The 26382-nt window shown below is 40.8% G+C and overlaps 1 protein-coding gene across 1 annotated transcript; it reads left to right on the plus strand.

Moving 5' to 3' along the window:
- Positions 1 to 1900: 1900 nt before the first annotated feature.
- Positions 1901 to 26196, plus strand: LOC308089362 (solute carrier family 12 member 2). The gene is made up of 26 exons (XM_080434043.1): positions 1901 to 2218; positions 4112 to 4237; positions 6600 to 6675; positions 7701 to 7796; positions 8413 to 8552; positions 9203 to 9313; positions 9900 to 10008; positions 11064 to 11191; positions 11791 to 11875; positions 12625 to 12773; positions 15511 to 15618; positions 16118 to 16241; positions 16754 to 16855; positions 17409 to 17564; positions 18046 to 18145; positions 19074 to 19185; positions 19396 to 19536; positions 19683 to 19789; positions 20330 to 20409; positions 20633 to 20764; positions 21692 to 21805; positions 21944 to 22055; positions 22603 to 22689; positions 23053 to 23188; positions 23835 to 23902; positions 24044 to 26196. Exons 1-26 carry the CDS (start codon positions 1919 to 1921, stop codon positions 24177 to 24179), a joined length of 3135 nt encoding a protein of 1044 aa, XP_080290169.1. The 5' UTR covers positions 1901 to 1918; the 3' UTR covers positions 24180 to 26196.
- Positions 26197 to 26382: the final 186 nt, after the last annotated feature.

Here is a 26382-nt window from a genome sequence, read left to right on the forward strand (position 1 = left end):
GACAAATGTCTTTGTTTTAGATCAAACCCCCTCTATCTTATTGTATGAGACGTTGGCTTCAATAGGACTTTAATATGGGGTGGGAGTATGCATTACTGTGTTTTATGATTATTATCATTAGGCCTATATTCGGTAACACTTCATCATTTTAGTCTTCATTTCAGATCTGTATACAGGCCTGCTAAAGGTGTCATTTGAGATACATCTTATAAATACCCAAAATGTTAGATGAAAATAGACTAGAATTATGTATTCTTATGCTCAATGACGATTATTCGGTGAGATTTGTAACTCAATCATGCATCAATGCAGTTTGCACGTATATATAACCACTAGTAGGCTACGTCGACGGAATGTAGCCTACTAGCCAATCGTTAAAATTGTGTTTTGATTGATTGATTGAATACTTTATTAACAGTTTGGCAAAAAAAAAAAAGCACAGAAAGTTCAATACAAAAGGATGCTAAAAGGATTAAACCCAAGAAAGCACTAGGCTTGTTTCCATTGGGGTCCATGTGTATTCAATTCATCGAAACATTTGTTCATCATCATATGTTCCCAGTTCCCACGTAGGCTGTTTTGTGAATGGAGCATTGACTCCAGAAGCAGCAGTGGGGTGCCTGTCTGCGATCGAACAGTGTACGGTGACGCACTGGAGACGTTGGTCCGTTGGTGCTGCAACACACCGCTTTCTCACTCTATCCTCACCTCTCTCTCCATCCAGCCACGAGTTGGCGAGAGTGACGTTTTGGTTCTAGACTCTCTCAAACGGTTTATTGTCATATATAGGCCTACAGTGGTGGGAAAAGTTTTTTTTTTTTTACTTAAGTAAAAGTATCAATACTGCAATGTAGAAATAGCCTACTCTGTTACAAGTAAAAGTCCGGAATTCTAAACTTACTTGAGTAAATGTACAAAAGTATTGACATCAAAATAACTTAAAGTAGGCCTATAGGCCTACTTTAAGCACATTCTGCACAATGAGTACTTTTACTTTTGGTATACCAAAAGTAAAAGTACTCATTGTGCAGAATGTCCCGTTTCACAAGGTATCATGATATAACATGTATTAAAAATAGCAGATCTCTGCTATTTTCAAATAGCCAAAGTTTAAATAGGGCTCAAGTGGTAAATGTGTGTTTTGTAATAATAATCAAATCTACAAAGTAGCCTAACTAGTAACTAAAGTTGTCAAATAATTTTATTGGACTAAAAGTAGCCTATAACATTTGCCTCTGAGATGTATTGGAGTAGAAGTAAAAGTACAGAAAATTGGAAATACTCCAGTAAAGTAAAAAATACCTAAAAAAAAGTATAGTACTTGGGTAAATGTACTTAGTTACTTTCCACCACAGTCTCTCGGGGGAGGAGGGACAGCAGGAGGAGGAGAGACGGGTTGGACCGTGGTGTCCATTACCATTACGCACAAAACTTTGGCGCGCTGGCATCTCCCGTTGACCAGAGGACATCTGTACGGTCTGTTGTCCCTGTGTGACTCTGAGTTACAGAACAGTTATTTCAACTTTGTTTTCTAGCTAAATGTAGTCATTTATTCGCCCGCATGTGATTTTAAAATCAATGTGTATCTAAATGCTTGTTTTGCAGCGGTGCTGCGTGACTGTGGACATCTCTGTGGTGTTATCTGGAGCGTTGTGGTGTTATTATTATATCGGTGTTTCACGGTGACCACCACCACCACCCGATCGAGAGATAACTTTAACGGGGAACTTCAACGGCGCTTTGAGCCGGCATCATGTCGGGATCTCCGGGACAGAAGCCTGGGGCGCTGAGGCCCGGCAGCAGCCGCTTCCAGGTGGAGGCGGTCACGGACGAGACACCGAAGAGCACACCTGGAACAGACGGATCGACGGGCCCTGCGACTACAGCTACAGAAGAGGAGTCCAAGGGAAGGTTCAGAATGCAGGTGGGGTTCTTTGATGGCGGCGGGTTAGGGAGCGCCATGGACATCCTGGGCCTCCCTCCGGACGTGTCTCAGGGCCCAGATATGAAGAGCGACTCGGTGAGCCTCCACAGCCTCCATTCGACGGGTACGGGCCACACTCAGGCCTCTGACACCCACTCCAACACCTACTACATGAGGACATTCGGCCACAACACCATAGACGCCATCCCCAACATAGACTTCTACCGGCAGACCGCCGCCGGGGACAAGTTTGCGCGACCCTCTCTGTCTGAACTGCACGACGAACTGGACAAGGTAACTGCAGTGTCAAAGGTCAAATGTGTCCACTGTGCTGTGGAGCAGTGGTTCTTAAACGTTTTCATGTCAAGGACCCCCAGCACAAAATGATATGTATTTGGCCGCGGACCCCCATCTAAAAAAATATTTAGTTCCAGGGACCCCCAGAAGATTTGAGTTACAAATGTTTGCTTTAAAAAAATATATATTAAAATGTTCACGATTTTTCAAAAATAGCAGATCTACAATCTCATAGCGTGGCACTCGGTGCCACACTATGTGCTTGTATTTATTTTTGTATTTTGTATTGTATTCTATTTTTGAATAGCCAAAGTATAAAAGGTTGTTAAAATTATTGTGATGCTATATTTGCTGGGGACCCCCCCAACTGGACCCCTGGGGGTCCCCGGACCCCACTTTGAGAACCAATGCTGTGGAGGTCTTTACAACTTCTCTCTCCCTGACTAAGATTAGATTGTTATTGTTAAGATTGTTACTCTATTATTCCCACTTCCAGAGAGTTGGATCATAAGAAGAAGAGATGAGATACACAATAAGATAACTTGGGATGACGTACAATAAGATATTTAACTTAAGTCACTATTGAGCCATTTGACAATTCCTGCACTGTTTAGACCACATTCCTTCATGCCCACCTAGAAGCCAGTATACTGCTATCAATGGAACCAATGACATCATTGAAAGCATAAGTTGTGCATAATTAACATGCATGCACACGTGCACGTACACACACATATCACACACACACACAAGCCCGCACGCATGCAAGCACGCACGCACGCACACGCACATACTGTACACACACACACACACACACACACAATACTACATCACTACTTGAGGCATCTTTAGAATTTTTACCCACTCCTTCGACATGAGTCAAGGAAACAGACCATACAGTCATACTATGTAGACCTATATTAATATAGGCTACTGTTGACTTCAAATGAAAAGTATATTGACAGCAACACACACTGTTTTGGCATGATCATTCAGTTCAGAGTGTCAACTTTTAATGAATAAACTCAAACCACAGTTTTTTTAAAAACATTTTTTAACAGTCACCAAGTTAAGGGTGTCGAAAGTATTTGGCCAGATCTTTTGTTTCTAAGGAGTGGATGCACTTCTGTAGCTAAACAACAGAGACATGTCTCACACACGTGCATGTTTACATGCATGAATAAAGGCTCTTTTCCACTACAAGAACTATAAGTGAACAGTGCTGTGCTGTGAAACGTATTTCACGGGTTCTGGATTTATTTGGTTGGTTTCAGATAAGGTTCTCACTTCTCAGAACTAATTTGGGGCCCTGCTCAGGGGTAGTGGTGGAAAGTAACTAAGCACATGTACTGTACTCAAGTACTGTACTTAAGTATTTCCGATTTTCTATACTTTTACTTCCACTCCACTACAACTCAGAGACAAATATTGAACTTTTACTCCACTGCAATTATTTGAAACGTTTAGTTACTACTTTGTAGATTTTGATTATTATTACAAAACACACATTTACCACTTCAGCCCTATTTAAACTTTGGCTATTTGAAAATAGCTGATCTACAAGCTCACAACGCGTCGCATCGTAGATCTGCTATTTTCAAAAGATTTTTTATACATTTTAGACATATGATAACTTGTGAAACGGGACATTCCTCATAATGAGTACTTTAATGAGTACAAAATGTGAGTACTTTTTCCACCACTGCTCGGGTGGTACTAACCCTGAGTTCTGTCAACCCAGAACTCAGAACGTAATAAAAAAAAAAGTCTAAAATAATAGTGTAAATAGCAGTCACCCTGACGTCACCCTGATGTGTGTGTGTATATATATTTATTATCTCTCTCTTTTCTCTCTCTCCACCACTTCCACCACTCTGATTCGTTAATTAGGGGCCGTTGGAAGATAGTTTGGCCAATGGGGAGGAGCTGACAGCAGCAGAGGAGGCGGCGGCTCTGGCAGCGGCCAAGGAGGCAAAAGGAGGAAGTGTGAAGTTTGGTTGGATCAAAGGTGTCTTGGTGAGTGGGGTCTAGAACAGTGGCCTTCTCATCTCTCTTACTTCTGGTCTATATACTGTAAAATCCTGAGTGTGCATTTTACTCTTAAGAGTGTGGCAATGTACCCTTTGTCAGCCCTCTGATTGGTCCCTTTTGATTGGTCCCTGACCGACCAGGGACCGCCTCCTTCGAGTTGTTTATGCTGAGTTTGCTCCAAATAAGAAAAATATCCAGTTTTGTGGAGGAAAAAACACACTATACTGCACCCAAGATGTTCCTTTTTACTGAGGCCAAGTTTAAATTAAGAATTGGACACATTAACCCATTAAGGTCTGAGGTTCCAATTCTACAAAATGTCTTCTAAATCCTAACAGTTTTTTGAAAAGACTTATGTTGCTATGTCAGTGGTTCTCAAACTTTTTCATGTCAAGGACCCCAAAATGTATATGTATTTGGCCGCGGACCCCCATCTCTTCAGCCCTTTCCCGGGGTTTTATAAAAATCCTGTTGCTTCAGCATCATGGCTAACAGAAAACATCAAAGAAAAGGAAACAAAAAAGGTCCAACCGCAATTTGCCTAATCAGAGCGAACAAAATGACAAATCATTAACCCAACACCTAATCAAAAACAAGAGCAAAAAGGTTAAAAATGCGATCTATCCACTCCTACCAAACCCAGGCTGTTGAAATGAAATTCAGTGTAAACGATAGTTCATGTAGACACGGCAGGCAGAATGTTATATTTCATTCATACTCCCCGGACCCCCCCATTCGCTAACAAGCTTATTCAGTTGTACTCCTTTAAGTCATACGTCTCAAACTCTTGTCATTCTCATTCGCTATAAGCTAACTCACTCACGCCCTCTTATACCCACAGTGCAACTCTGGCGTTCCATTTAAGCAGCCCTAGTTCTCTGTTCATTCTACGTGCTTAGCTGTCAGTGCCGGTCGTTCAGCTGTCAGTGTCAAAACTCCTCCACCTCCCCGGCCTCCTCCCTAGCATCTGATGTTGGCAGGATAATTGTAGATGGCGTTGTATTATGGTGATGGTTGTACATTAAGGGTTTATTGTTGTGTCACGTCATAACTGTTGTGTAATAACTGTTGCGTTATAACTGTTGCGTTATAACTGTTGTGGTATAACTGTCGTGTGATGTTATAATTGTATTACGCTCTGCTCAGGGGTTTGTGATTGAAGATCTGTGTCATTTTGCACAGGAAATCTTTTAATATCACATGAGCAGAGTCACACCGCCAAACTTGAATGCAATATCATTGCATATATGGTAACGGTCATATATTAATAAATGGTTAAATGGTTCATTACGGTCTGGTTATTTCTGAGCTGAAGTGTCTAAATGAATGAACACTTAGCTAGCAGTCTGGCTGGGAGAGTGGAAAGCATGCATGCAGGAGCTGGGGACAGTATGTAGTAGTTAAGAATATTGGTAGTTTTAGGGAGGGAGAGGGAGAGAGGAAGGGATAGATGGGGAGAGAGGAAGGGTGAGAGAGGGAGAGAAAGCCTATTTCACCCACGCAAGAACCTGGCCAATGCTGGGTACCCCAACCTGAACACGCTGATCAACAGGTCTCCGACGCAATAACCCCGGCAACGCCGGGTAAGATTAAATGTTTTTGCTTGTAAATGAATAAAGAAATTAAGATGATATTAATGTGCTCCCCTCAGTGAGCCCACAATCAGTGTGCCAGTGTATACATATACAAATTATTTGCTCCGGAGATAATAGCCATCTGGGCTCCCGGTTTGATCTCCGACTATCCCCTGGCATTATTGTGTGCCGAATTGTCTGTGAGCAAGACACTCCCCAAAAGCAGGTTCTTTCCATTTTTGTGTGTGTGTGTGTGTGTGTGTGTGTGTGTGTGTGTGTGTGTGTGTGTGTGTGCGCGCGCGTGCGTGTGAGAATAGGTGAATGTAACGCACATTAGACATTATAAAGCACTTAAGTTAAAGGCACAGAGCATTTTCCATGCCGAGCAGGGTGTCGGAGGTGCAGCTGCAGCGTGTCAATTGTTACAAGAGGAACAATGGACTTATGCTCTGTTCTGCAGTTCATGACATTTATTTGACTGGCAACATACTTAACTACTGCACTGCAGAAAATGGAATATGAAGTTCAACATTCAACTGTCTCCCTCTCTCTCTCTCTCTCTGTCTCTCTCTGTGTGTGTCTGTGTGTGTGTGTGTGTGTGTGTGTGTGTGTGTGTGTGTGTGTGTGTGTGTGTGTGTGTGTGTGTGTGTGTGTGTGTGTGTGTGTGTGTGTGTGTTTGTGTGTGTGTGTGTGTGTGTGTGTGTGTGTGTGTGTGTGTGTGTGTGTGTGTGTGTGTGTGTGTGTGTGTGTGTGCGCGCGTCTGTGTTTTAAAGATCCGCTGCATGCTGAACATCTGGGGTGTGATGCTCTTCATCAGAATGTCATGGATCGTAGGACAGGCTGGCATGGGTAAGTTAAATAAGATACTGGCCAACTGATGGCTTCCAAGGCTACTTACTATTAAAAACACACCTTCCCTGAATAGTTTTCACCAAAATAAAATAATCTCAAACAAAACAGTAGTTCACCAAGGTCAAATTACTCAAGCTATTGAGTTTAAAGAGTAGTTGACGTCACGATTACCATTCAGAATGAATTTGTTGTTTCGACACTATACATGCCCACTGCTCTTTAAAAGTTAACTCATATTTCAACCTGCTCACCAGGAGCTGTTAGTGTTTAAGTGCCTTGCTCAAGGACATTTCAACGATAACACAGGATTGAACCGGGAACCTTCGGATTCCCGAGCAACTGCTCTACCTTAGCCGCTGCTGTCCCTATAGTTCACCGTAAGGGTAGGCAACTGCATGTGGGTGTCAATGGTCATCATAGGGGCTGTGTCCCTGGCAGCTCAGAAAAAGCTGCCAGTGCTTTTCTGGCATGCATTTCTATGGTAAAGAAATCTTCCCAGCGCTACGCATCACATTTCAGTGTTGTCGGCGTGTAGCGTTTTTTGTTTTTTTCTCGCTCAGTGCATGGGTAGCACTCTGGACACGATATCGAAAGCGTCCTAAAAAAACACTTGCTGTGTACATGGTCCCTTAGGCAGGGTTGTCAGATCCAAAACTGCAAACAGCTAAATTTTAAAAATAGTCAAATTCCATGGGAAAACCATACTGTATTTGGTAAACCTGAACCATATTTAATAGTTCAAATGTCCATAGTCTTGCAACTGTATAAAAGGGACCAATGTTAAGTGTCAGGGTGGTCCCCCAGGTAAGGGGGTCCTAATGGGTCATACCTGTAGGTTTGATCCCCACGCAAGCTGAAGCTATACAGTATGTCCTTCCAAGGTGTCCATGAGCAATACACTGAACCGCAATCTGCTCGCAAACTACAGTACAAATCACTCTCTGAAGGAATTTATGTTGTTGTTGGTACATCTGTTTATTGAGTGTATACTGTACACTGATGATTTATTTTCTGTTCAACAGTGTTGACGATTGGGATCATTTTGATGGCTACTGTGGTCACCACCATAACCGGCCTGTCTACCTCGGCCATTGCAACCAATGGCTTTGTACGAGGAGGTGAGATACAGTAGTAGCCAAAGTGGTGGATCTGTAAATGATGAGTTCATTATAAACATGTCACACATTTAGAGAAGAGTACCATGGTTTATTTTTATGTCGTGATATTATAGTCATTTTGTCAGAAAAGTAAAACCTTTTCAAATGCTAGTTTCTGCTAGGTTTCTGCTAGGAAAGAAATGCTGGGGGGGGGGGGGGGGTCTACAGAAGCACTATATCCATATCAGCCAACGGCATAGACATGCAGGTATAGATATTATAGGTCATAAGTTCACAGACACTCCTATGCATTGACTGCTTCCTCTTCTGTGTTTGACATGGAAGCTTACAGTACATACCAATTTGTATTCCATTTTATGGGTGGAAGAGACAATACATGGTATTTAGACAGTATACACACAGTGGAAATATGTATTATAATACTGAAAACAAAATAAAAAGTTACAGTATATACACCAAAAAAACTAAAGGTAATGACAATTCTAAAGATTAGTTTCTATGGCCTAAGGCTCCAGTCTGGCCTTTTGGGTTCCTTTCTCTCTTTGGAAAAACATGCTGCATTGTAGCAGCAAGGGCACAGAAAGGGGAAAAAAAAACCTGCTTCGTGTTCCCCCAGGTGGTGCTTACTACCTGATCTCCCGGAGCCTGGGGCCAGAGTTTGGAGGCTCTATCGGACTCATCTTTGCCTTCGCCAACGCTGTGGCTGTTGCCATGTATGTGGTCGGCTTTGCTGAGACTGTTGTGGAGCTGCTAAATGTAAGCATTACTCTGTGTGATGTTTCACTAACCTTCATTACAATTTTAGGTCATTTAACTCTCTCAGTGCCAATGAAATAAAAAAATTATTGTGAACCGTGCCAGGATCTTTTTTTTTTTTCAAAGTAAAAAAAAGTGCTTAGGAAGCGAGATACAGCCTTTTTCAGTTATAAGTTAAACAAAGATTGGATGGAGCTGCAAATCTCCAGATAATGATATCTTGGGTTCTGAACATTCCCCCCCCCCCCCCCCCCCCCCAAAAAAAACCAACCATATATATATATATTTTTTTTAACTCGGGATTTCTCGTTCTGGCACTGAAGGTATTAAGAAAAAACTCGGGATAACTCGGGGCTTGGCACTGAGAGAGACAGTGATTCTCAACCCTTTTTCATGTCAAGGACCTCCAAATTAATTAATGTACTTGGATGCAGATCGGAAAAAAAATATTTTGTGCAAGGGACTCATACAAAATAATAATCCACATTTTCCCCAAAATATATAGAAAAAATAGTCACTCTTCAAACTACAGTGTTTTCACATCTGTCTAGCTGTCAGTTTATCTGTCCACCATGAGGAAATACTGATCTGTTTTTCTGAGCCGTACGGATATTGTTGAATGTCTTGACGAGGTAACTGGTTTGTCTCAGGATGTGGATGCGTTGATGTTTGATGAGACCAATGACATCCGTATCGTTGGCGTCCTGACTGTCATACTGCTGCTGGGGATCTCTGTGGCTGGAATGGAGTGGGAGGCCAAGGTACCACTGTTTGATTGTTTTGATTGTACCACTGTCATGCTACTGCTGTGAATCTCTTAACTCCAGTGGTGTAAAGTAACTAAGTACATTTACTCAAGTGCTTTACTTAAGTACAATTTTGAGGTATTTTTACTTTACTGGAGTATTTCCAATTTTCTGTTATTTTACTTCTACTACATCTCAAAGGCAAATATTGTGCAAATATTTTACTCCACTACAATTATTTGAAAACTTTAGTTACTAGTTACTTTGTAGATTTTGATTATTATTACAAAACATACGTTAACCACTTCAGTCCTATATATACCTACAAGTTCATAACGCGTCTGAGCTTGTAGATCTGCCATTTTCAAAAGATTTGTATACTTTTTATACATATACCTTGTGAAACTGGACATTCCGCATAATGAGTACTTTTACTTTTGGTACTTTAAGTATATTTTGATGCCAATACTTTTGTACTTTTACTCAAGTACATTTTTTATTTTTACATAGCAGTATTGATACTTGTACTTAAGTAAAACATTTTTGTACTTTTTCCACCACTGGTTGTGACACACTCTCTCTTTCTCTCTCTCATTCTCAGGCTCAGATTGTGCTGTTGGTGATTCTGCTGGCAGCCATCGTCAACTACTTCATAGGAACGCTCATGCCCATCGAAGCCAAAGAACAGAAGGGCTTTTTTGGCTACAACAGTCAGTCTGGCTTTTTCATATTAAGCCCCTGTAGTGCATTTAACCCAGTAGTGTTTACACTGGAGAGACACAGAGACCCCTGTTACTGAACAAAAACTCTATATAGCAATGATTACTATCAGTATATATAGAGCTAACACGTATTTTAACAAATATCACTTAGCCTACCTTTAATGTTAAAATGGAACTAAATATTATTTAGTTACGGTTCAACTGTCAGAACATGGTGCTGATGTGCTGCTCATAGTGTTTATTGCTACTGCTACTTTTGAACTCTTTTCATAGTTAGGCTTTTAAAATGTTACAAATTAATGGGCAGCAGAGCGCAGCTGCTGGTTTCCTTAACGTGTCATGTGTTATCTGCTATCAAACATAGAACCAATAATATGTTGTGTGATGATTGGCTGAAGGTGCGTACACTTCGTGTTTGCTGTCAGGCAACACTGGAATTGGTTTATATCAATTGGTAACAAGGAAGAGCAGCTTGCCATTCAAGGTGTGTGCACACAGTACGCTGACGTGGAGAGGTGTCAAGTTCTTCAAAGCCATGATGTGATATTGTTCTTCCAGTCATTTCTGCTTCATATCGCCTGGTGCTCTCTCATTGGCTATTGTTCATCGGCATTTCAGATCTGGTGCAGATAATTTCAAACATGCTTGCAGTGACAAGCATGAGCAGCGATTTGGCTCCAACCTGGGCTGTTTTGTCCCAGATCTCAACATTTTGTCTGGGACAGGAAAATTAGGGGCATATCCATGACCACATCAGATCAATGGTAGGCCCATTGACCTAACAGGGGATGGATCCCTAACCTCTGCAACATGAAAGGAGACATTCTCTCTACCCACTGAGCTACATCAGGAATAGAAGCCTTAACTATGACAGTGTTAAGCCTAATTTATACTTTAATTTACGACTGGGAGTCTGGGACACCTGATGGTAAAATCAGTGTCATGCTGTAGCCAATGAGCTACAGAGGGACTAGAACATTTTAGACGTTTGAAAAAGTGATCTTATCTCCTGTATCTTTGTCTTCCTCACATCTACTCTCTAGTGGCCATCTTTCTAGAGAACGTGGGTCCGGACTTCAGAGATGACGAGTCATTTTTCTCTGTGTTCGCCATTTTCTTTCCTGCAGCCACTGGGATCTTGGCTGGAGCCAACATCTCTGGAGACCTCACTGTGAGTTCAAAACAAAAAAAGAGCATTTATTTAGAGATCACAGAGGGTATTAAAGGTTCTATGACATTCATTTTCACTTTTTTTATTTTCTATGTTTTTTGGGGGGTTTTATTTTCAATCAATTACACCCAAAAAATCAGAACTTTGAACATTCAGTGGATTTTCTGTGGTCTGGGCTTTTCTGAATAATTAGACTGAAAAGTAATCTGAGCTTGGCCCTTCGGCAGTGATGTCACAGCCGAATTAATCCCGCCCACTCTCCTCCTAGCCCCTCCCCTCCCCTATCCTTTCCTTTGGGGGGGGGGGGGGGCGGCACCAGCAGGCAAAGATTAATTTTTTCATTGCAGTTGAAAAGGCTTTAGAAATGTGAGAGAAAAACACCTGCCATGGATCAATGGAGTGGATTTTTTGGTTTAAACTTTTTTTTACACGTTTGAAGGACCATGACAAAGACTTTTAGTGTGTGGTAAAACTGAACGTCATGAAACCTTTAAGCCCTATTTTGAAGGGGACCTGATCCTGATACTAGACTGGACAAACGCACACACACACACTATGGGGATGAGGATGACTGTTGTATTGTGATCTTCACCATACAGGACCCACAGTTAGCTATCCCTAAAGGAACCCTGCTGGCCATTCTTGTCACTGGTCTGACATATGTGGCTGTCGCTCTGTCTACTGGTAAATACTTTACACCTTACACAAAACTAACTTCTGTCTACTGGTAAATACTTTGCACCTTACACAAAACTAACTTCTGTGTACTGGTAAATACTTTATACACCTTACACAAAACTAACTTCTGTCTACTGGTAAATACTTTGCACCTTACACAAAACTAACTTCTGTCTACTGGTAAATACTTTATACACCTTACACAAAACTAACTTCTGTCTACTGGTAAATACTTTATACACCTTACACAAAACTAACTTCTGTCTACTGGTAAATACTTTATACACCTTACGCAAAACTAACTTCTGTCTACTGGTAAATACTTTATACACCTTACACAAAACTAACTTCTGTCTACTGGTAAATACTTTATACACCTTACGCAAAACTAACTTCTGTCTACTGGTAAATACTTTGCACCTTACACAAAACTAACTCTGTCTACTGGTAAATACTTTATACACCTTACACAAAACTAACTCTGTCTACTGGTAAATACTTGACACCTTACACAAAACAAAACTAACTTCTGTCTACTTTTGAGCTTCGTCCCACTGGATGAAAAAACTGCAATACAGTACCTACACTGCTTTACAACACTGCTGTACCGTGTACCGTACATTCATTTGACAATATCCATCCACTCTGATATTTAGAAAAGTGGAACATAGTGTGCATATGTGCGTGCATGTGTGTGTTTACATGCGTGTGTGTGTATGTGTGTGTGTGCCCCCCCCCCCCCACGCCCCGTATAGGTGCCTGTATAGTGCGAGATGCCACAGGGGACCGTAATGACACTGTGACTGACACAGTGAACTGTACTGACGCTGCATGCACTCTGGGATATGACTTCTCCATCTGCAAGGAGGGCGGGTGCCAGTACGGACTCATGAACGACTTCCAGGTAGGACCACAGTAAACCTATAACTACCTAGCCTCGCATTGCCAGACTGATCACGTGGGATTCACTCACAAGTTCCTCCACCGTGGAGGAACTTCTGATATAACTAGATTATTCTGCACAGAGAAAAGGAGGCTTAATTTGGAAAATGTCATTTTAATTCATACAGTATGTGCTAGGTAGTAGTAAAGCTGGTAGAAATATTACCATTACCAGTGTAACACGTTTGCCACAGTCTGCCACAGTCAGTAGGCAAAGCAGGCAGGATTATTTATTTCATCATGACTTGTTTTATTTATATTGTCTGACTGAATCTCGCTAAACTGTCTTGATAGCATTGCCTGTCATTTAGAGACTAGCCTGAAACAATCACATTAACTAGGAGGAGTGTAAACAGCACCTAAGAATACCTCCGCTGCACCAAGCTAAAGCGCACACACATAGACAGACAGACAGACAGACAGACAGACAGACAGACAGACAGACAGACAGACAGACAGACAGACAGACAGACAGACAGACAGGCAAGACAAGACAGACAAACACGGCTGGGTCGGACTCGGGACACGACCACAGGGTAGTCTGATTTGAAACAAATGTCCTTTAATCACTTTGTCTTGCTCGCTCGTCACATTGCTCAGCTGATGTATGCGTTTGTGTGTCAGAGAGAGAGAGAGAGAGAGAGAGAGAGAGAGAGAAAGAGAGAGAGAGAGAGAGAGAGAGAGAGAGAGAGAGAGCCCTCAAACATAGCCTTGAGGACGTTTGATATATCTTAGATTATGTGAATATATTTTACTTGCCTTGGGCAATCGGACAGCAGTTAGTGTGATCCCCTGCAATGTATGTACAGTATGTTAGTACTTGTACACACACACACACACACACACACGCGCGCGAGCGCGCACACGCACACGCACACGCACACACACGCACACGCACACACACGCACACGCGCACACGCACACGCACACGCACACGCACACGCACACACACACACACACACGCACACACACACACACACACACACACACACATGTGTCTGTGTGCGTATGTGCATGTGTATGAGCTATTCCCAAACAAAGGGCAGCAGAGATAATAGCCTGTTGTTTGGAGTCACAAGGTTCTCGCTGGCTGGAGCCAGGAATGAATGGTAGCATTGACAACCACCACCTCCACACACACACACACACACACACACACACACACACACACACACACACACACACACACACACACACACACACACACACACACACACACACACACACACACACGACAGTGACACAGATTTGCGGGTAACGTGAGGTTCAAACTTTGTTTTGGTGAGCGCAGGAAAAACAGAATCATTCATAAATGTTTAAGCAGAGTTTAAATCACTGCTCTCCAGAGTAAGACCTGGGATTTCAAAGCAAGGACACCGAGGCAGTTTGACATTCAGATAAAACAGCTATGTTTTGAGGCAATAAAACACCAACATCCTTGTCTTAACATTTCTTCTATCAAAACAAAACAACTTGTTCTTTTTAACATTTTTGACAGATATTCAAGGGTACTGTGGATAAGACTGTGCTCAATGCCTAAAATGCAAATGTCCTAATAATGAAAAACCATGTTGTGTTTTTAGCACTAATGCATTTCCCATCTTCTAACATGTTCCAGCAGAGTCACAGACTCTACTAGTAACAACTTATCATCGACATAATGGTATTTGGAATTGCTGCGGATTGCGACCACTTGACTATCTTCTCGATTTAGTTTCAACTAAGGTTTATTTGCATTTGGAATAAGAGATACAAAAATGTATTAAAAACAATTCTGTACCTGCTGTTACTTTTAATAATTCAGCTGGTTAATATTAGTAAAGTATTACTGATGTGTTCAAGTATGAACAGTGATGGACAGTAACAAAGTACATTTACTTGAGTGCTGTACTTAGTAAATATTTTGAGCATTTATATTTTACTTGAAGATGGGTATTTTTGAATATTCAAAGACAAATATTGTAGTCCTACTTTTGACATTATGAATTAACCACTTAAGCCCAATTTTAAATATAGTGAAAATGGCAGCTGTACAAGCTCAGAATGAGCCGCAAACACATTGTGAGCTTGTAGATCTGCTATTTTCACTATTTTTGATATCTTTTGAAAATGTCTGGAAAATCTTAGATTTTTGGGGGGGAATGTACTGTATATATTTCAATACAGTAATGCATTGAAAAGAAAAAGAAAATGTAGGTCTACTTTGTGTTTTTTTTAAAAGCATACTTTAACTCAACAACAAATTTTACCAAGCAACTTAAGTTGTAATGGAGCAATCTTTGACCAGGAGTATATACTTTAACTCAAGTACTGAGGTTAAGTACTTTAAGTTAAGTCCACCACTGAGTATGAATTACTGACTGACTGACTGACTGACTGACTGACTGACTGACTGACTGACTGTCCTCTTACAGACAGTTAGCATAGTTTACAGAAAGGACCAAGGATGTCTATTTGTCTCTCCATCTCTTGTTTTCTTTCCCCTTGCTGTCTTTCTATTCATGGCCATGTGTGCATGTCTATACGTACATGTAATCTATGCACACATGCATGCAAGTGTGTGCTTGTACATGATATTTCTCTGCACGATGCTTGCTTAAACGCCTACTAAACTCAGTTGCCATTAACTCCCCTGGTATGCATCTTTGTGCATGTGTTGTATTGTATGTGCATTGTATTGTATCTGTCTATCTGGCCAGGTAATGAGTCTGGTATCGGGGTTTGGTCCCCTCATCACAGCAGGGATCTTCTCAGCTACTCTTTCCTCTGCCCTGGCCTCTCTTGTCAGCGCTCCCAAAGTCTTCCAGGTAAGAGTCCTCTCTCCTCTGTCCTGTCCAGTGTCCCCTATCTTTTCAAACAGGACAAACAAACTGTGTATTTGTTTCTTTGTTTCTTTGTTTGGTAGCAAGATAACTTGGGGATGGATGGGCAGATTGTCCTGAAACTTGGAGAGATCAGTGGGCAGCACCAAAGAGAATATTGACTTTTGGGTGTAACATGTTAAGGCCCGAATCATTCAAGGTCTGCTTATTAGCAACTCTAGAACGGATTACTGAATGTTCAAGAAACATGAAACAATGTCAAGGTCAAAATCGATGGGTGGATTTTCATAGAAACTGGGTGGGGATGATCAGTAGGCTGTTACAGTAAGACTGTTAAGTCTGGGCTGAATTTTGTTTCATTTTGTTTTATTATTTTTCAGACTCTAGAAAACTCAAGTGGGAGTTATTTTGCCAACAGTCAAACTCAACGTTTGTATGGCCTGATTTAACACAGTAAATTGAATGAATGCTGCTGTCATTCTAGGCTCTGTGTAAGGACAACATCTACCCTGGACTAGGCATGTTTGCAAAGGGTTATGGTAAAAACAACGAGCCTCTCCGAGGTTACGTCCTGACCTTCTGCATTGGCCTCGCCTTCATTCTGATTGGTAGGTCCAACCACAAATGTAACACAGTTATTGTTAACCCATTAACACCTGAGTCCGATTCTATAAATGTCTTCTAAATCCTAACAGTTTTCTGAAAAACGCACGTTGCTGTATCAGTGGTTCTCAAACCTTTTCATGTCACAATTATTATGTATTTGGCTGCGGACTCGCATCTCAAAAGATTTTATTCCAGGGACACCCAGAAGAAAATATTTGACTAAATTCTTTCCGCATTAAATAAAGATTTGTCAAACATTTTCAAGATTTTTCCAAAATAGCAGATCTACAAGCTCGCAGCGCGGCACAAAGTGACGTGCTGTGAGCTTGTATATCTGCTATTTTTGAATAGCCAAAGTATAAAATAAAATGTTGAGAACCAATGTGCTATATATACTGTACATGTATATAGCTAAAATCTAAAATGATGCAGATGCTTTCCCGGTCTTAACAGGTTAAATAACTTTTGTTTTACTTATATTGAAACTGTACTGTATGGTTTTTCTTTCTGTCAGGGGATTTGAACATCATCGCTCCTATCATCTCTAACTTCTTCCTGGCCTCGTATGCTCTCATCAACTTCTCTGTGTTCCACGCCTCGCTGGCAAACTCCCCAGGTACAGTACACACATTTCTCCCTGCTATCTATGACCATTAGTATACAGTACACTGCAAAATAGAGTGGTGGCCATGGTAGAAGTCACCCACCTTGCATCAGCTGTGGGCAAAGAACTCAACCACAGTACTTGAGTCAAAGTATACATAGATACTCTTGTTCAAATATTACCCAACTACAAGTGAAAGTTGCTTTGTCAGATTTGTACTTGAGTTAAAGTACAGGAGTATTTGCTTCTAGTGTTCAAAAGTGCATGCTTTAAAAAATATACTCAAGTACTCAAAAGTACAAATTACAAAGTACATTTTATTTTTAATATCAATGCATTGGCACCCCCCCCCCCTCCCAAAACAAAATCAATAACAGAAAATAGCAGATCTACAAACTCACAACGTGTTATTTATATACTACCGTATATTGCGTTTAAGTGGTTAATTCATGTACTTTTTCCCTTTCTAGAAAAAAAAGATTTGAGTTCTGTATTACGTAAGTGTACTTTGTTCCTGTCCACCACTGAACTGCATGTTGACTGAACTACTGTTCTTTTACCACAGGGTGGCGACCTAGCTTCAAGTATTACAACAAGTGGGTGTCATTGGCCGGGGCGGTCCTGTGCTGTGTGACGATGTTTGTGATTACCTGGTGGGCAGCTCTGGTCACCATGCTCATCGTCCTGGCTCTGTATATCTATGTCAGCTACAAGAAACCTGGTACACACCTCTCCACACAACGCACGCACGCACGCACGCACACACACACACACACACACACACACACACACACACACACACACACACACACACACACACACACACACACACACACACACACACACACACGCGCACACACAGTGGTGGTAAAAGTACTCACATTCTTTACTTGAGTAAAAGTATCACTATTGCAATGTAGAAATACTCTGTTACAAGTAAAAGTCCAGAATTCAAAATTTACTTAAGTAAAAGTACAAAAGTATTGGTATCAAAATGTACTTAAAGTATCACTCACAATTTTCAGCATACCAGCAAAACTACAACATCAGTCTGTGGATGATGTGTTTGCTACCTGTGTCCTTCTACTTTTATATTCTGTTCTGTCTAACCCAGAGTCTGTGGTATAATGCACATGTGAATTGGGATTATCCATCGTAGTGTATTATTCTAACCTAGGGTGTATTGTTTTTTTGTGTGACAGATGTGAACTGGGGTTCATCTACTCAGGCTCTGACCTATAACCAGGCTCTGACCCACTGTCTGCACCTCACTGGAGTAGAGGATCACATTAAAAACTTCAGGTATGGCTGTCTCCAATTCTGGCTCCCGAGTTTTATTACGTTTGCTCACCCATGCAGCCAATTCCTGTCAGCACCTGAGTGGAGCAGAGATAACATAATGACATAATGATCATCTCTAAACAAGAGCTTCAGGGAAATAAAGCATAATTGTTTATGTAACCAAAGCAGTCAATAGGGGGGAAAAAAATCCTATTCTGTCCTGTCATGCTACATAATTGCTGTCGGGTAGAAACCAGCTAACTAAAAATCAGTGCTATTGAACACCCTTTAGGTCTGTGTGTTGGTAAAAAACATATATTGAACCAATGAAAAGTATTAAAAAGCGCTTCTGACAAAACTAGCTAACTCCATTGGATCCTCAAACTTTCTGCCAAACCAGCTAACTCCACCAAAGGGGGGTGGAGTTAGCTGGTTTTGCTGACTCCAGGCTCCACCCCCTTTTGACCTCTAACCTCATTGTGAGCTTGGATGTCCATTCAGCTGTTCTTATCAATGATGGACAAAACCTCCTAACTGTTTTTGTCATTTCCTAAAAAAAAAATGTTTTGGAGTTAGCTGGTTTCTTGTCTGGTTTCTGCCAGACAGGAAAGATATCTTAAATGGTGCATTTATATACAGTAGCGCCTTTATCCAACGTGCTTTAAAATGTGCATTACATTCACCCATTCACATTCCCACAATTCACATTCCCACAATCACTCACAGATGGTGGAGGTAACCATGCAAGGCACCAACCTGCGCATCGGGATTAGTTAGGAGTTAAGTGTCTCAAGGACACTGCGACACTAACCCAGAGGGAACTGAGGATCGAACCGGGAACCTTCCGTTCCCAAGCCTCTGCTCTATCTCCTGAGCCACTGCTCAGTGTGCTCACATTATGGTTATGATAATAACGATTTGTTGCTATCTTTTTGCCACTGTCTTTCAGACCCCAGTGTTTGGTGATGACAGGCTATCCTAACTCCCGCCCTGCCCTGCTTCACCTTGTTCACTCCTTCACCAAGAACGTTGCTCTCATGTGCTGTGGCCACATCAGGACTGTACGTATAGCTGCTGGTTGCTCATTTACACACACACACACACACACACACACACACACACACACACACACACACACACACACACACACACACACACACACACACACACACACACACACACACACACATGTTGTAGGTTGGCTGTATGTTTCAGACGCAGTAAGTCTGACTTACCCCTTGGTGTGTCATCTTGTTGGTGCTGTTTCTCAGGTATCCCGGAGGCCCAACTTTAAGGAGTTGGCTCAGGACCATGCTCGCTGTCAGCGTTGGCTGCATCAGAAAGGCATCAAAGCTTTCTATACTCCTGTCTTCTCAGACAACCTGAGGCACGGAGCTCAGGTCCTCTTAATGGTAACTCTCATCTCTTCAATAAGTGCATCCTTGTCTGGGATGTTCTCATCCGTTCAAGTTTAGGTTGTGATCGGTTAGTACGCCGTTAAGAATATGATCTTTTGTTATAACACTGTTAATATAAAGCTGATGTGGTGTTCCTCCAGGCAGCAGGTCTGGGTCGTCTGAAGCCTAACACTCTGGTGATGGGCTTTAAAAACAACTGGAGCGATGGAGAGATGAGAGACGTAGAGATTTACGTCAACTCTATACAGTAAGGATGGATGGTAGAGAGATATGGCTACTGATACATTAACACCATACACAACAACAACATCTATTCAATTTCATTATAGTGCCAAATCACAACAAGTTGTCTCATTTTACATATAGAGCAGAAACCCTACATTGTCCCACTCTCAGCAAGCATTTTTGCGACTGGAAGAAATGTCAGGCAGACCAAGGCTCTAGGGTGGCCGCCTGGCCGGCAATCTGCCTTTGACCATGTTTTTTTCACAACCGTATCTAAAGACACACTCTTGTGTATCTAATCACATCTCACGCCTGACATTGGTGTAAGACTGAAGATTGGGTTTAATGATGTTGGGAAAAAGGGCGTCTAATCTCTTGAATTATATTTTTGTGAGCATTTTATTTTCCACACTGGAAACTCACATTGCGTATGTACTGTATGTGTGAAATAGACATCGCAGTGTGTATTTCCTATGCTTTCTTTCAAGATAAAACAAGTGTCCCTGATGGTGTTTGAAATGTGCAATAGAAATAGACTTGTCTTAATGTGTGTGTGTTCCAGTGATGCATTTGACCTGCAGTTTGGAGTGGTCATTCTCAGGCTACAGGAGGGACTTGACATCTCTCATATCCAGGGACCAGGTACACATTCCCCATAGAACTGACAGGAAATTTAACAACAAGAAATCTCTATGTGAGATATTTAAATCCCAGACCTTTTATTAAAAAATATGTTTTTATTTTATTTATTCTTTTAGAGAAGAGAAGCATTGCTAAAATGATATGGTGAACTAAATATTCTATATCAATCTGGGGGGTAAGGTAACAATGTCTGTCTGTCTCTCTCTGTTTATACGTTCTCCAGAGGAGCTACTGTTGTCCCATGAGAAGCCAGCGACGGAGGTGGTGGTGACTGTTAACCTATCTAAGGACTCAGACACTGATTCCTGTCTCTTGAAAAACACCAGCAACCAAAGCAGTCCGCTGATAATGAGAGGTGAGAGATACAAACTAGACAGGAAAATAGGGTATTGTAATCCATTTCTGTTAGCAGTAATCAGATTACACATACTTTTACTTAATGTACATATACATTGGTCTTATATCACCGCTGTGATCGCAGGCACAAGCTGCAGGCGAGTGCAGTAGATCATTAAAGCTGTGTGATTATCAAATACCCAGGATGAGGGGAAGCTTGCACTGATTGGTCAGCTGCCGTATCTTCCTTAGGGGTTGTATACGGCAGTGTACCAATCAGCACAGCTGCCACCGCAAGCTGAACTGCCACCACGTGCAACCTTGCTGCTTAAAGCCTTATTTATGCTATTTTTGCACACCAAATATAGCAGGTCTACAAGCTCACAAAGCATCGCAGCATGACGCATTTTGAGCTTGTAGACCTGTTGTTTTCGGTGCGTGACACGATCTGCAACTACTTTATAAGGAACTGTATATATGGCATAAGGAACTCGGAACTCACCTGCCAAACGCAGTTGCTCAGGAGAGTGTGGTAGAATTCTCATCCAAGGAAACACTGGAGTTTATCCAGGTGCAAAGGAACCAAATCACAGATGGGAAAACAGAGACCTTTCGACACATCACATAATGGCTGTGTAGTCTGTACCAACAAAGGAGAAGCAAGCCAGCAACACTCCTTCCATGTTTTGAGCCAACTCTCTCCCCACACTTTTGGGAAATCCCAGCAGGACTATAAAAGTTTGTGCACTGGTGCAGTTCCTTGTTAATAGAAATGTTATTACCTACAGTTGAAGGGTTTATCATATTTTCTCTTTTGTGGCTAAGTAATCCAAATGCGTAAGTAAAAGTAACCAGACTTTGTATTTGAAGTATTGTCTGTGGATTATGATAATGGCTAACTACCTGACCCTGGCTGTAACTACAGTTGATGGTTTGTCTCCAACAGATACCAAGTCCCCGCTGAGTCTGACTGACCAGCGCATGTTAGAGAGCAGCCAGCAGTTTAAAAAGAGACAGGGAAAGGGGACCATCGACGTCTGGTGGCTGTTTGATGATGGAGGTGAATACTGAAGCATTTGTCATAATTTTCATAACTGCATTTTCTTTTGTCTTGAAGGGGTACGTACTGCGTACTGTACATTATCCCTTACATACATGGTATCTACAGTACATAACACATCTCACTGGAATGTTCTAGGCCTGACACTTCTAATTCCATACCTGCTGACTAATAAGAAGAAGTGGGGTGATTGCAGGATCCGTGTGTTCGTTGGTGGAAAGATCAACCGAATTGATCATGACCGTCGCGCGTGAGTTACCAGTTTTATGGTTATGAACTCTTCCTGTCTTAGTATGATCTATTATCTTGAATGTACTGTACAACCAGGGGCACTGAATAGAGGTGATTAAGTGGAAGGATTTCAATGGTCATGGGCTGACAGACGCCCCAAAAGATGACATGATATATAGATTTAAGTGTTTAATAGATATTAAGTAAATACAAATATTGGAGGTACAGTATGTGTGCAAATTGTAAGTAGTAACCCCTAGGCCGACTGAACTGTCCTACAAAACTCAAGCACTGAACTAAAATAAATGGCTTCAAATTGAATCTCCTGTCCCACCAAAAGTGATATAATAATGTTGTACAGTACAGTAGTGGCACTTTCATAGTATGATGTCATACTGTCATATGTCATAGTTCAACTGTCATTTTCTATCAATTCCTGAAAACGCTTCTGGCTATCTATCATTGAATACATTATTACACATACATTATAAACAGATGTGTGACCCTTAGGTTGAGAGTGTATTAATTATATTTCTCTGTTCCTCGCCTCGCCTGTGTTTAACTAGGATGGCCTATCTACTGAGTCGCTTCAGGATCGACTATTCTGACATCAACGTTCTGGGAGACATCAACGTCAAACCCAAGAAACACAAGTACATTTTTTATTATACTCCATGGCACGATGGTTTCGCTTGCCAAAAGCGAACAATATTATCAAGCTAACAATGCAAAAATCAGTGATGGAGATGGATATGTGTAGGAGTGAGGTACTACCATCTGCCAGTAGAATAAATATACTGTATTTTATTGATTTGATTTATTAAAAGGTATATTTATGCATTACAGTCAGGACTACATTAATATGTATTTTTGGGTGACATAATGTTAGAAGCTTTCTTTTGGAGTTAGTACTCCACCATGTTGGTGGAGAGCCACTTGTAAATATTGGTAAGTTAAGTACTCACCAAACATGCTTCATTAGTTTAGTGCAATGATGTTATCCATCATGTTTCCAGTAAGCTGACCTTTAAGGAGCTGATTGAGCCATACAGGCTGAAGGAGGATGATATGGAGCAGGAAGCAGCAGAGAGACTGAAAGCCATGGAGCCATGGAGGATCACTGACAATGAGTTGGAATTATACAAGGCTAAGGTAAAACATTCAAACAAGTTCTGCTCCTTATTTGGATGTGAAATTATATCTTTGCTCTATTGCTTAAATAATACTCAATCGTACAACGGTGTCACGCGACGAGAATAGCCGATTTACAAGATCTATGAGCTTGTAGACTGACTATTCTCAGCATGCAACACTGCAGTTCAATGAATTATCTGGCTTAAAGTTTGGTTCACAGCTTGCCATCCCCCACAGAGGTGTATATTTCAACTTAACAATTTTACAATAAATGCACAGGATAAAATTATAAAAAATAAGAAATGATCAAATAAAATATTGTAAATTAACAAAAATATAATATAAGAACAGAATGATTCAAAACATTTCCCTACAGTCTGAGAGGTTAAGAACAGTCAGGCACTTTTGCTAGCTCTCAGATCAGGCTTTGAACTGCTAGCATCAACAGACAACAGAGAGTTTAAGTTTAAGGTGCTTTTTTGTTTGTTTGTTTGTTTGTTTGTTTGCTTGTTAGTTTGCACTTTGAGTGGTTCTCTTCCAACCAAACAACTGAGTGATGATAACAAAAAAATGTCTTTTGCAACCAACCATTGTTTCTGGTTGCACTCTACTCCACTCCACTAAAACTGTCTCTTTACACATGATCCTCCTTGGGAACTTTCAGTCCAATCGTCAGATCAGACTGAACGAGCTGTTGAAGGAACATTCCGCTGCTGCCAAACTCATCGTCATGTAAGGCTCTTGCTTTCAACTTTATCTACATTTAAATACTATAATAACTCAAGTAAAGTTATTTACTGAAGCTGTCTGTCTGTCTGTCTCACCGTCCATCTGTCTGTCTGTCTGTCTGTCTGTCTACCCTCCCCTATAAAGGAGTATGCCATTGGCCAGGAAGGGAACTGTGTCTAGCGCCCTCTACATGTGTTGGTTGGAAACACTATCAAAGGACCTGCCTCCAATGCTACTGGTGAGAGGCAACCATCAGAGTGTCCTCACTTTCTACTCCTAACGTACATGCACAGGAGTGTATGCAGAAAAAAACGTACTTACATGCACAAGTATGGTATATGTAGTGTGTATATATGCATTCCGTTTGGAGAGAGCAAAGAACAGCTCAGTGTTTTGGAACATCAGAAATGGTGAAATAAAAGGAGTCTCCTGGTGAAAACAGGAGGGTTGGCAGGTATGACACACATACCTATTAGAATTCTTTATTTTCATCTTTGTTTTTTCAGGAAGTACCAAAAGGCAATTTCTAAATAATACAACAGCGCTAAATTTACTGTACGCCAAAGATATTTAACTCATGCCTGTCAAAGGCATAAACTGCCTTTTTAGACAGCCAGAACAAGCAGGGCTCTGGATCCATAAAAATCACATTGTGGTAAATATCTAATGTTCTCATGTTATCTCAACAGTGAAGAGAGTAGAATGTACAGAAAGAAAGTCTTAACTGATATACCCATTCAGTCTTTTAAGATGTGTAAAAGCCTACTTACTTTGTCGTATGACTGTGTCATAACTGATTGTCAGCAAGGGACAGCAAGGGTATGACAAAGTATAAATTATCCATAAGTGTCAGTTGACAACTGATGAAGTGTCACTGTGTCAGTTGGCTACATCAGAGGTCTTTGAACCCCTTGAGGCAATATGCAGCCTGTGATCCTCAGACCAGGCTACTACCTACTAGGCTTTGGTACATTCTTCTCCAGGAGCTCATTTTGGAGTCAGTTCTTGACACACACTTATTTGATTTATTCTGTTTTTAGTCTTTTTTTGTCTTCTTTTTTTCCTTTTTACCTTTATTTTGTTACAGATAGTTTTCGTTGATGTATTTATCCCTGCTCTTTTATTCTGTGAAGGGTTGTGAAAAGTGCTATAAAAATACATAAATAATAATAATTATTATTATTAGTGAGAGTTGGGGAACCGACACAATGTCAAACATAAAAAAATGGTGATCCAAATGTATATGAGATATAAATACATTTTACTCCAAAGAGCAAAACGTCCTGTGCAGCAAACATTTTGGTCAGCTGACCATCCTCAGTGAATATACCTGTTGTTAAAGAACACAAACTATACAAGTTAACATGATTTCAAAACAATAAGCATGGTCAGGAAGAATAAGGTAATTAAAACCATAGCCAAATGGTTCCCTATTCCTGAGGACAAAAATAATATAGATATCTGTCAGATATACTGTAATTTCAGTACATTGCTGAAATTAAGAAACCTTACCAGTTCCCTCGTATGACATATGTGTAGGCCTATACTGCTGGCTTATTTTGGCTGTATTGGCTGTATTGAAGCTGAAATTGAAAATACATTGACAATGTTCACCTTATATGAGAATTTGTTTATATCTCATCTCATCTGAGACATTTAATTTTTTGATGTCTGGGTTTCCTAGAAAATATAATAGAATCTGATATTTTGGTCTGGTTAGACCATTGACTGTATATAAACCGGTTTATAGAGCTGTGAGAAGACCAGATCAATGCAACAACTACAGTTAAAAAACAGTTTTGTCTGAATCCAGCCACTGTAGTCCACACACTAAACCTATATTTTCTACAGAGGTTGTGAATATTTGACTGTTTGGTTAGTGCATCATTGATCTTGTTGTACAGTATGTTAAAATGTTTTGTTGAAATGTATACAAAAAATCTGTTATTTCTGATTATGCTGCCGGTATCGTGTCTGTGATTATAATGAGCAGGGGATTTGAGCAGGTCACAGCTGATTAGAAGGTTGTAAAGTAAGCTAGTTTTTTTTTAGGCAAACTTTGCAGCATTGGGTAAAGAGTAAATAATTATTGCATTAATTCTTGTCAAGTTGTCCCTGGATTAAACACTCAAAGACAACTTGCGCCAGTGAAACTATAGCTGCATCTGCACCCTGAGGTGAAATGACACCATGCTTGTGTGTCAGAGGTAGAAGCAAACAAAAATACTAATTACATTGGTAGAGGTGAATGAAGTGAAACTGAAACAAAGGATTCACAGTTGCTTTTGGTCCACTCTACCCAGCTATTCAATTTGAACAAATCACTTATCATTTATGTTTTTATTTAAGCCATTTTATTTAACAGATTAAAAGAACAAATAAACATAGAATTATTTATTTCTCATTTTTAGTCAATAACTGTATTGTATTTGTGTGGATGACAATTTAGGCTACAAAATGATTGTCTGATTTTGTTTTCTTGT

Source organism: Gymnoscopelus braueri (assembly GCF_963280865.1).
Source record: "Gymnoscopelus braueri genome assembly, chromosome: 7".
Taxonomy (NCBI): domain Eukaryota; kingdom Metazoa; phylum Chordata; class Actinopteri; order Myctophiformes; family Myctophidae; genus Gymnoscopelus; species Gymnoscopelus braueri.

Excerpts from the sequence above, each read along its gene's own strand:
- LOC308089362 (XM_080434043.1), top strand. The coding sequence starts at position 1,919 with ATGCAGGTGGGGTTCTTTGATGGCGGCGGGTTAGGGAGCGCCATGGAC. Across the intron at positions 17,565-18,045 it reads TGTCAGCTACAAGAAACCTG|ATGTGAACTGGGGTTCATCT; the intron begins GTACACACCTCT and ends TTTGTGTGACAG. Across the intron at positions 23,189-23,834 it reads TGGAATTATACAAGGCTAAG|TCCAATCGTCAGATCAGACT; the intron begins GTAAAACATTCA and ends GGGAACTTTCAG.